The following is a 12,584-nucleotide window of genomic DNA, read 5'->3' as shown; positions in this document are numbered from 1 at the left end:
GGTCCAATGTTTCAGATAGGCATCTTTTGTTAGTTTATCAATTTGGTTTACTCTAATTAGTGGCTGCAAAAGCAGTGCTGGTCTGAGGTGAGGTTGGACACTGTTGGGTGTTAAGTGATCAATTAGTCTCAGGGACAAGTTGACAGAAGGGACTCTTTTGAGGCTTCCTCTCCTGGGCTTGCAAGGCCTGGAATCTCAGGGTGTCTTGGGGGCTTGATTTAAGATGTAACCAAAATGTAAGTGTTCTTTTTCTAATGTAACAATTAATGGGTAACGGCCTCTCTCTCTCTCTCTCTCTCTCTCTCTCTCCTCTCTCTCTCTCCTCTCTCTCTCTCTCCTCTCTCTCTCTCTCTCATCTCTCTCTCTCATCTCTCTCTCTCTCTCTCTCTCTCTCCTCATCTTCTCTCTCTCCTCTCTCTCTCTCTCTCTCTCTCTCTCCTCTGCTAATTGTGTGTCTCCTTGTGTGTCACATGACTCATGCCATAATTGATGATTTTTCACTTTCATTTTGTTGTGATCTGATCCCTGAAACTACTCCAACCTATCCCTCTCTCTTTTATTTTGCCTAATCCTCAACAACATAACCTAAACCCCCCTAAATGCCTAATAATCCCTCACCCTGACTGTCACCCCAACCTGCATCTTTTTCTAACTGTAACCGTGGCTCTAAAAGTCTTTGTTTAACCGGGCAAACAACGTTTAACTTTGTCTGGGACCAGGAGATGGTCCTCACAAGGACAATTTCTCACGTTCTACATTGTAGGGACATCTGGCTCTCATAAGTATAGTAATACCCTGTTTATACACACACACACACACACACCACACACACACACACACACACACACACATAACATATGCCCATGGCTATGTTTTTATGCAATGCTAATTCCAACGTACAACTCCCAAGTCAGGCATTAGGGGAATGTTTTGCAATCGCATTTGGGAAATGCATTATGTAAGCTGCTTTATTCTGCGCTAATACGGGCCAGGCAGGGAACAGCCCCGCCACGGACCTTCAAAAGCCCCATAACTCCCCTAATTTACGAGTTCCTTTCATCACCTTCATCATTAAGGCACTCCTCGTGGAGGCAATGTTCTGTTTGATAGTGATGACCTGCCTATTTAATTGAGCCGGGCTTATATAGGAGACACGAATGTGGAGACAGCGGACAATAAAAAGCAATCTATTATCTGCTGGAAACAATAGCCGCTGTTTAAAAGTTATTGTCTGGCCGTGCGGTAACGGGAACGGTCAAGAAGTGCCTCTCTAAGAGCACAAACAAAAAAAAGGCAGCCCCCCCCCCCATAACGTAATGCCAGGCGCCATAAAATGCCAGACCCCCCTGGCCGCATTTGCATATTGAAGGGGGGTCATAACGAGATAGCCATCTCATTACCTGAGATAATTACTGCTCAAGGCACAACCACTCCTCACGCCGCACTGTATCATTGGGGAAGCAGTTAACGTCAAAGTTTTCAAGCAGTCACTCATATCCCCGCTGACATTTAGGACACCGTTTCTGTGCCACTGTGTCACACGCCCGCCGCCGCCAAGAGTTTAACAGGCCGAATCTGAGGCACAGATATAGCAATGGATGGACAGATACACAGGTGGATGGATGGATGGATGGTTCCTTCCCACACCTCTCTGTCGTACTTCCCAAGAGCACAGACCCGTGAACGTGTGGATGTACGTAGCAGAGTGGCTATAGTTACAGTTTAGACATGGCGAGATAACGGCACCTCTCCAGGTGACTCCTGAAATGTTGTGGATGCCCGAGGCGGATGTCGCGGTGGAGCAATCGCTCAATGCTGCATAATGTTAAGACCTCCGTCCTCATCATTTCAAACAAATACATCAAACTGTGATATCTCGACAGCTAAGTCATTCTCTCTGATCGCTATAAAACGATCGCATGTAATAGTGCACTTAGCGCGTTCCCGAGAGAGTGCGTGCAGTGCACACGTGTGTGTGTGTGTGTGTGTGTGTGCACGTGTGCACGCCATGGTAGACATTAAAGGGCCTGAAAACTATATCCCCTTTTTCTCTTCTCTCCTCTCTTTTCACTCTACTCCTCCATTATACTCACTCCTACTCCTTTTTTTACTGCTACTATTACACTGGGCTCTTAGAGAGAAACAAAAAACAAAAACAAAAGACAATGGTGGTTTCGGAAGACACTCCCAGCAGCCACCTGTCCCCCCCACACCCACACACACTCCTCAAAAAGCGTTGCTCCAACTCCCCCGGTAAGCAAAGGCTTATGGCCGCGTTTTGCTGCGTTGACACTTGCAACAAAAGCTACAAAACGACCAAGTGTGGTCAGCTAAACTGTCGCAGATTCGCTGTTGACGCGTTGCTCAACGTGCTCGTGGCACCATCACGTGTGCATCTGTGTGTGCAGGGAGCGACGAGCAAGAAAAATATGAAGGCTTGGGTTGAAAAGAGAACAGAGAACTGGCTGATGGCAAGAATTCGTTTTTCCCCATTACAAGCAGGGATTCGTGTGGAGAGAGAATGGGAGTGAAAATGGAGAGACAAAATCGGATGATTGATTGATGCTTCACTGCAAGTTTTTTTGTAGCTTATAATGCAGCAAATAGTGTTGGCCGTAGCTTCACGTCCCAAAATGTGGAATGACCTAAAAGACATAAGGATCCTGACTCCCTGCCCAAACTCAAAGCCAACCTTTCGTCAAAATACAAGTGAACATAGTTTAACTCCTTGAATACCTTGATAGCAGAATCCCCTGACCAGAGCTCCCCAACTTGCTCTGTGTATTGTATTTTATGTATTACTGATTAATTGAGTACAAAGGACCACGATGGAAACAAACAAGGGGCTCTTTGTGTTACCCTTTTAGCATAACCTTTGACTGTACTACCTGTATTGTTAATAATCCCCTTAATAAAATATTCAATGAATCAATGAATCCCTCTCGTGCTGCACCGAGAATGACTTGTAGCTTGCCGTTTTGTCGGTGCTAGTGTGAACGCTTATCCACTCAGTTGCTCATTTATTCATACTCTCTCCGTTTCACTGGACAAGGTTACGGTCCAGAGGTGCCGACCACTAACCGCTAATGTACGACTCACTGATGCTGTTCAATGGAAACGTTCTGGAGCTTGGTGGTCAAGGTGGTCAATGTCCTTCCACGATGGAGTACCAATTCATTGCACTCAGCAACGAATCGATATGCGTTCAAATAAACTGCGTCATACCAAACCCTGTTTTAACAAATAGTTTGAAGATCCTCCGCCTGCCAACTACTCCTCTCTTGACATTCAAATATTATGTGTCTCGAAGGAACATGCATTATCTCCATCTCTCAGTCTGCCGACTAGCGTCCACACTACATTTTTTTCCGTAGGAGTCTCGGGTCAATTTTTAATTGGTTTTGTTCCCCTCTCCAGATCCCGTTTCCTCGCGGGGTTTCAGGGTGGCATTTGGACATTTACCCTCTTGGGGGCGTGAGCAGGCCTGCCCTGGCCTTCCAACAGTCTGTCTGTAAGTCTGGTACATTGGTATTCAGAGGGATCGGCCCGGCTGATCAGTTCTCCGGTCACAAAACAAGAACACCCACGCACAAACAAAAAGGACACAGGACCTGCTAGCCAGGGTTCGATTTGTAAAAACTAAACAGAGGGCGGGTGCGGAAATTCTCTTCCACTGAGGCACCATATACTTCTGCGGAAATGTACTTCTAGCAAAAATAACTGATTTACAAGGTTTTGATATCGTAGATCTGCTATTTTCTATATTTCTGAATTGAAAATCACTTTTTTTATTCAATCGTTGATATTATCAAACATAAATATCATACATATCAGTCTACATTTCCCAAAATGAAATGCATGTATTTAAAGAAAAGACACCCCAAGACTTGCAAAGCATTATGTGTCATTGTCGACGAGTGTGGCAGCATAAGCTTGGAATAATATTGTGAGCTGAGGAGAGGACGTCTTTCCACAATTGCAGAAGAGCAACAACCTATAGGTAAAGTTAGCGTACCATGAGAAACAGTGAAGTAAGTGACTGCACAAAAGTATTACTTTATTTCCCCTCATTATAACTCAGCTCCTGCACATAAATAACAGGAAGTGGACGCTGCAGAGTTTGAGTGCGAGACGGAGCTGATAATTAGGAGGCGTCTGATAAACACTGACACATCACATAAAATAAATAATAATAAAAACATGAGTCGCGTCAGCCCCAAAGTGCTGTGAGCTGTAGTTTTAAACTCGGACCATCTCATTTCCTGACTGTTGACGCAAGTCGCTGATACGTCCCATTAGTCTGTCTATCTCCGCTCTCTCCTTCCATTTTTTGCTCTCACGCGCCCGCCGACTCTAAATGATACGCCGGCAACGGCGCGACATGTCAGCACATTTACAGATACAGCCCCCGTCTGGGGTTTAATGAATGCTTAAGTGGTGCGGAGAGCTTGAAGTCCCACTAACCAACGACGACAGTAACAAGGCGGCCGGCTTGTTTTCATCTGCAGCTCGGCCCAAAATAGAGCTGGTGCAAGGTGGCTAAAGAGTGAGGCGTGGTAAAGTGTTTAGAACGAAAGTGCTTGTGTGTGCAAAGAGCCAACGCGGTTTAATTTGCGTTAATCTACTGCCAGCACTTCTCCGGCGTCTCTAAACATAGCTGTCGCACAAACATACAGTAAGTGTTGACGCTTTGAAGGGGAGGACATTCAGAGTCACGGCGGGCAAATTAGCAAATGATGCGTTAATCATGAAAAGTCTGCATTTCTAAATTGGTCTGCATGTCAACAGCACCTTCATACAAATCACATGTGCTATGCATTGCTTAAATATTCCTCATAACGACCGCAAATCAACTCCTCCGCCACCCTTCGCTGGCTAGCAGAAGTCAAGACTGAATGTGAGTCACAACACCCGAGTCACCTTGCATTAAACTTCACAAACTAGAGAGAGAGAGAGAGAGAGAGAGAGAGAGAGAGAGAGAGAGAGTCATTATGATGGCCAAGTCACGAGTCCTGGTTGTGAACTCGGCTGCAGAGAGCCAGATGCATCTTGGGGCCCACATATCTTCATTCCAGCCCAGGGGGTGATACTTGCTGCCAGTTGCTGGGGGGCCCCCAAACCAGCATATGATTGATTGAAACTAATATAGTTCACACCTCATTTCTACGCTGGAAGGCTACATAAAGCCAGAGGCTCCATGGGTCAGAGTGTGAACAGCGGGGCTCTTCACATAGCGGAACAGACGGGTATACCCCCCCCCACACTCCATAACCCTTGCTCTACGGCGACACACAAATGAGGTAATTGAACTAGATGGCTGCACAACAGAGAGAGAGAGAGAGAGAGAGAGAGGAGAGAGAGAGAGAGAGAGAGAGAGAGAGAGAAAGATTGCCATCCATCTGCTTGCCCTCTCCCACTGGAGAAGGGTTGGTGTCGCTTGTGTACACCAGTTAGGGTAATGAAGATCGCAGTTGTTGTTGTTTTCTTGTTTGTGTGTGTGTGTGTGTGTGTGTGTGTGTGTGTGTGTGTGTGTGTGTGTGTGTGTGTGTGTGTGTGTGTGTGTGTGTGCGTGTGTGTGTGTGTAGGGGTTGTCTGCATCACTTGATGAAGACAACACCAAACAGAGCAGCAAAAACAACAGCGTTCACTTCTGAGACGTGAAAAAGAAAAAAACAAACAGAATAATAACAACATGGAGAGGGAAGGTAGGCAACTTACCGACTTGTGATGAATCACCTGGAGAGAGAGAGAGAGAGAGAGAGAGAGAGAGAGAGAGAGAGAGAGAGAGAGAGAGAGAGAGAGAGAGAGAGAGAGAGAGAGAGAGAGAGGGAGGGAGAGAGAGAGGGTTGGATTAGTTTCAGAGATCAGATCAAAACAAAACAAGGGTGAAAAAAAAACAATCAATTATGTGACATTGAGACACACAAGGGGACATCGCATTAGCTGATGTCTTTGATGTGTCATCACTTAATCTGCTTACTGAGATGCCATGTTTAGCATGCTGTGTTAACTATCCTATCCTTTTTTTTAAAACTACGCCCGTGCCCGAAGGGTCAGTCTAGTCACAGACAGAGGTTTTTTAAAGTTAGATGTGTAAAAACAAAAAAAGTGACACATCGTGACAAACGCCCCCGTCCCCCCGGAGAGCTGGTTCATTAAAATGAGGGCCTCATTTTTGGGATCAAATAAGATGAGCGTAAACGCTCTCCCCCCAGTTTCCATGAAATGATCTTTCCTCGGTCAAATCAGGCAGTTATGAAATGATGAAAATATAATTGTTTACAAAAGATACAATTACAGAGCAAACCACAGGATAAATAGCAGACCTACTACCACAACATACCACAATAATCACACCGAATTGGGCATAACTAGAGAATAGTCTAGATATGTAGTTGTCATGAACACGGTACACAGTAGTAGGCTTTGCTCATGGACTCTCCAGTGGTGGAAAAAATACAAAAATGTTTTATTTAAATAAAAGTATCAATACAATATGAATACAAAAAAAAAGAATTCAAATTTACTTGAGTAAAAGTACAAAAGTATTGGTATCAAAATATACTTAAAGTACCAAAAGTAGTAAGTACTCATTATGCAGAATGTCCCATTTCACAAGTTTTCAAAAGTATAAAATTAATACAAATCTACAAGCTCACAATGCGTCGCATCGCGGCACATTGTGAGCTTGTATATTTGCTATTTTCAAAAAGCCAAAGTTTAAATGGGCTGAAGTGGTTAATGTATGTTTTATAATAGTAATTCAAATCTACAAAGTAGTTAATAACTATAAAGTTTTCAAATAATTATAGTGGAGTAAAAGCATACGCCTTTGAGATGCAGTGGAGTCGAAGTAAACAAGTACAGGGAAAGGCAAGTGATGGCAAGTGATGGACGGGGAAATGGTGTGAGGCAGAGGAATACACAACGCCTGCACAGAGGTGTACGTTTGCTTTGGACATGGGCAGGGACACATGGGCGGGGTGATGGTAATAAACCTGTGGTTATAATACAGTACAGCCTACATTCGAAATGTTATTGCATATTACTATATTATTGTATTTTCATGTAATACAATACTTTTGTTCAAGTCACATCCATATCCTACACCTTCCTCTGTCATAAGTAGTAGCCTATAGGAGCCTTTTGAAACAACAACAAAAACAATGCATGTGTACTGAGGTCTAGAGCCTATTTGACTGATAGCCCACTGTGGCCGTATAGGTACTGTATGCTGGCTTATTGTGATGGTCTGAGTTATTTGTTATGAAAGCGTATGAAAGCGACACACTCCAACTGAACTCAAGCTAATTGACGTATTTTCTTTCCCTAGAGCTAGCAGTGAGGTGTAGCTCTGATGATTATTGTATATTTTTACCTTTACTTTTGTTATTCTTTATTGACTTTCATCATTGTTACATTGTCAAAGAGCTGGAAACAAATCATTTTTATTCTTGTGTACTTGCATGTGGGATGTAACAAATCAAATCCGTGGCACCACATCTTGTGTCGGAGACGACAGCTGGTATTTATATTGGTTGAAATATTTATAGCAGAGTACTTAGTTGAAGTGTTCAACATATTTTTTACTGTTGCCTTGACATTGCCGCCTGCAGGCATTCCTCTCTGGCTGCATGGGCTCGTCGTCATTATCAATCCAATTCAAAATGTGTGAGGCTATCTCTGAGGACCGGCTGATCCTTAAGGGCACATCTCATCATACTGTGTCAGTCTCAGTCTCTGTTGAGCCTGTAATGGTCAGTTTGTATCGTTTATGTTTTATTGTTGTAACAATGTTAATGCTGCTCTCTTGGCCAGGTCACTTTTGGTAAAGAGCTTTTCATCTGTGGGAATATGGTGATGATGCGCCTAGATACAGTATGTCTACATGTTGCGTGGGAAATTGCAGCTTTCCTGAAAGTTTGTTAGAACACGTTATGTCCACATAACCAAGTCTACAGCTGGGATAGATGGTATGTGAGAGGAGAGAGAGAGAGAGAGAGAGAGAGAGAGAGAGAGAGAGAGAGAGAGAGAGAGAGAGAGAGAGAGAGACGTGCACAAGAAAAAGAAAGAGACTGAAGGAACAGGGGCAGTGAGCGAAAACAAAAACCAAAAAGAAAAGTAGTAATGGAAAATGAAATGGAGAAAAGGAGGGGACGGGGAGAGCCTCATGAAAGGGACGGGTGACTCAGCGAAATTCCTCTCAGACAACCATCGGAGCTCATCTGTAAAGTGGTGGGGACTTGAAGGCACCAGCATACCTATAGTCAGTGTGTGTGTGTGTGTGTGTGTGTGTGTGTGTGTGTGTGTGTGTGTGTGTGTGTGTGTGTGTGTGTGTGTGTGTGTGTGTGTGTGTGCACTGCACGTGTCATCGCGTACGCCAAGATAACAGAGAATCACTGCTCGTCCATGCAAAGAGCTCAATATTATTATCTGCAACCCAGCCTCCTCCTGGCAATACTACCCACCCCCGCAGCTCAACGGTGCAGGGTACGCCCAGTCTCGGTGTAACTCTCTGGGTTCCAGCCAGTGTTCTCAACACCCCCCCCCCCCCTGCTCCGCCACAACTTTTTAACCCATTTAATCCGGGAATGCATCTACAAATGTCTTCTGAATCCTAACAGTTTTCTGAAGACCGTATGTTGCTATAATATCAGTGGTGCTCAAACTTTTTCATATCAAGGACCACCCAAAAATTATATGTATTTGGCCGCGGACCCCCCATCTCAAAACATGTTGTTCCAGGGACCCCCAGACAGCAAAGATTTGAGTTACAAATATAGTTAAATATGAGTTTGAAATTTTCACGATTTTTCTAAACAAATAGCTCATAGCGCGGCACTTGATGAGCTTGTAGATCTGCTATTTTTGAATAGCCAAAGTATAAAATAATGCCTATGGCTAAAATCTAAAATGACACAGATGCGTTCCCGGATTGAATGGGTTAATAAGCATGCACACTTTTCATCAGAAATATTGATTGTTGCTGTTGGATCAGACTCCTAATTAAGCGTGGATACTGCTCCCTGCATTGGCAGGTGTTAAATATGAGAAGTGATTAGAGGCGGGGGTAGGGGTGGTGGGTTGGGGGGGGCGTGGGTGGCAGGCGCTATCCGACAAAGCTGCATTAAATGAGATTCATTTTTCAAACGGAGCAGAACTTCCAAAGTATCGCGGCACAGTTGCATTATCTGCCCTGTCTCGACTATCCGTCTTTTGTAAGTGATTCTCGTTTTTTTTAAACATTGTGTTCATCCGTTTTTTTTTGTTTTCTTGTCTTGTAAAAAAAAAAAAAAGACGACACTGCCTCCCATCTAGTAGTGTAAAGTGATGAAGTACTTTATTACAGTACTGTGTTTGAGGTTCTATACTTTAGTCAAGTTTTTTTTATCATCACAACTTTCATTTTTGCTATTTTACAAAATCAGATCTGAATATAACTGTCAGTCACTCATCATCATGATACTGGATAATTACATGACAAGTTGAGGGAAGTCCATCTCCCACAATACCACACAGCTTCATATCCTTCAGTCTCTGGAATCATCTGACTCCGGGCCCAATGTCAATGAGTATGCCAATAGAGCACCGAAGTCTGACGTAATTTACACATCCTACCTGGGTCGCGTTTTTTCCCCCCTGTTCTGAATTCCCATAGACGTGTTTAATATCGCGTCAAATAAGAACTGTGTTCCAAAAATAAACAAATGACCCTGGCGATTTGACTCTTATGGATATGAAGCATCAACTGACGGTGAGAAAACGCTAATGTTACTTCCGAAAAATTAGTTAAATTTTTGCCAGAAACAATATTCAAATATGAGTGACTGACTATCGTAAACGATACAGAGCCACCTCCCTGACAATATCGCCGAGACAGTTTGTTTATTTTTGGACCACAATTCTTATATGAGACGATTCTAAGATGACCCAATGTTATTCTCTATAGCGAAATTACTTTACGAACCAAGGGATGGACGAGTGACGTCAGGACTTCTGTACTCTATAAGCTCTGTTGGTTGTCCGAGTTTTTTTTTTTAACAAACGCCGAGCTAAATTGAACCGATCATTTGTTTATTTCCAGAATTAAATAACAATAACTTGTTTCACAATTCAGTATCATGCAAAGGGCTGTAGCCTACTGCGCTTTCTAGTATATGTGGCCTCGCCAGGTGACTGTGTAACCATTTTTCCCACACTCAGAGTTAAATGAACACTGAGGACTGTGCATACCGCGTCGCAAGAACACCTGACTGATTATTACTTCACAGCACTGCTCTTTTAACAACCTCCGCCAAACCAGGAACAAAGAGGCAGAGGATAGGCCGTCAGCCACTTTGGCCAACCGGCTATACTGTACACATTCACGGCCAAGGCGAGAAAGAAGCCTGCTTCATGGTCCCAAAAACATGGAGCAGGAGTGGAGAATGCGGCCAGAGCAGATGGAGACCGCGGATGCTCATGCCTCATAGCGCTGAGCCTTTGCTTGATCTCTAGCCCATTGAGACGGAGCCTAGAGTGCAGCTCAGAGAAGGCAAGCATGGGGGATGAATGCAACGGACGACGCACTCGATCAATAAGACTTAGTCTCCGAGGCCTTGTTCGTGAATATCGTGGACATTGATAACATGCAGTGGTGTAAAGTAGCTAAGTACATTTACTCAAGTACTGTACTTAAGTAACATTTTGAGGTATTTTTTACTTTAGTGGAGTATTTCCAATTTCCACTACTTTCACTTCTACTCCACTACATCTATTTGAAAACTTTAGATAGTTACTTTGCACTTTGCAGATATAAATTATTATATTATAAAACATACATTAACCACTTTAGCCCTATGTTATACATAGGCTACTTGAAAATAGCCGATCTACAAGCTCACACCACGTCGCATTGCGACACGTTGTGAGCTTGTAGATCTGCTTTTTTCAAATATTTTAGTACTTTTACTTTTGGTACTTTAACTACATTTTGATACCAATACTTTTGTACTTTTACTTAAATAAATGTTGAATTCCGGACTTTTACTTGTAACAGAGTACTTCTACATTGCACTATTTATACTTTTACTAAAGTAAAACATTTGAGTACTTTTTCCACCACTGATAACGTGATAGTGCCCAGTGGGTGGTACCGGCCGTCTCGCTCGCCTTGATCAAGGCTCGCAACGTATAGGATACGGATAGCGGGAGAAGCACGAGGTGAATTTTTTGTTTTCACACGACTGATGTTGGAGTCAAACCGAGTAAGAGAGATGAGTGGTCGAACACGGTCCATTTATCTTTCCTGTAGAATCCCCACAGGCTGCCACGGAAGGTTCTAGCAAAAACAGAGACATACGTGTGCGGCTCACACAGCACCACCCACACAATATCAGTCATGGCCGCGGTTTACAAATATCACTCACGGCGGCCATTGCTCTTTCCGCGGCTGGGGATATTGCACCGGGGTTGACTGTGTCTTGTTTTATTGACGGTTATGTCATTCCGGAGGGCTTATATGCCTGGGAAACCAGGAGGGGGGGGGGGGGGGCAAGCGGCCTAAAAAATCCCCAGTCAGCCCTGTTGCACGGTAAATAACTGCAGCTATACCAGTGGAGAGCACCAGCAGTGAGCATGCTAACAGCCCGAGCAGTCAGTTTCTCCCCCGAGAGAACAAACACACTAGCCACGGCGCAGTGCTATAGCTATACTGCTGTGTGCGGGCGTTGCCTGAGCCCTGCCTTCATCATTCACGTTTTATCCCCAGGCCCCCACACACACATGCGAGCTCGCGCACACACACACACACACACACACACACACACACACACACACACACACACACACACACACACACACACACACACACACACACACACACACACACACACACACACACAGTGGCTCAGAGAGAGATCCCCATGCGTTTGCACCCGTCGATGTGTGCAACCCCCCGAGTGACAACACAGTTCCATCACAGCAGAAGGAGAGCGTGGGTTGAACCCGCTGGTCTTCCCTTTTAGACGCTCTGTCTCCCTTCAACCCCTGCCCCGTCTCCCGTCGATTTACTTTACATCTCACGCCCCCGTGCGCACAAAAGAGATGCGGTAGGGGAGAAGATCGACATAGGGACACATCTAGGGCAAACACACTCACGCTAAGGGCGGGGGGCGACCGATGGCGGTATACTCGGAAGCATTACTGTACTGTATGCATGACGTGCGCATGAAATAAGACCGCACGTGCGAGAAAAGAGATGAAGACGCGACTCGGTCGGGGCGAAATAGACATTTGCTGCGAGGGAGAGATGGATACGCGCTGAGACAGATGGGAAGACGGATAGAGATGGAGAGCGAGAAAGACCTAGCCAAGGGAATGATAGAGTGCAGAGGAGCACAGGTTATATGGGGGAGTTGTGTGTCTGTCTGCGTGTGTGCATGCTTATGTGGGAGGGGGGGTTGTAAACAGACAAGGAGAGACACCGACTCTCGTCTCTTATTCCATTACACAATGGCCTCTCTCTCCGATGCTATCTACCACTCTATTGGCAGAAACCACAGAGGAGCGCGCGTCCTCAGCTGAGGTCTCATTAAAGGTGAATG

The 12,584-nt window shown here is 44.6% G+C and overlaps 1 protein-coding gene across 4 annotated transcripts in view; it reads right to left on the bottom strand.

Annotated features, from left to right (window-relative positions):
* Positions 1 to 12,584, bottom strand: part of nrxn2b (neurexin 2b) — an 890,203-nt gene that overhangs the window by 649,322 nt on the left and 228,297 nt on the right. For 2 of the 4 annotated variants that reach the window (XM_080450580.1, XM_080450581.1), the window contains one exon: positions 5,719 to 5,736. The exons of the other annotated variants lie outside the window; for them this stretch is intronic. In XM_080450580.1, the coding sequence (XP_080306706.1) occupies positions 5,719 to 5,736 (18 nt within the window). The remainder of the gene's footprint in view (positions 1 to 5,718; positions 5,737 to 12,584) is intronic. 4 annotated transcript variants of the gene reach the window in all.

The sequence above is a fragment of the Gymnoscopelus braueri genome (assembly GCF_963280865.1).
Source record: "Gymnoscopelus braueri genome assembly, chromosome: 15".
NCBI classification, from domain to species: Eukaryota; Metazoa; Chordata; class Actinopteri; order Myctophiformes; family Myctophidae; genus Gymnoscopelus; species Gymnoscopelus braueri.
This window is presented reverse-complemented; position numbering and strand designations above follow the sequence as displayed.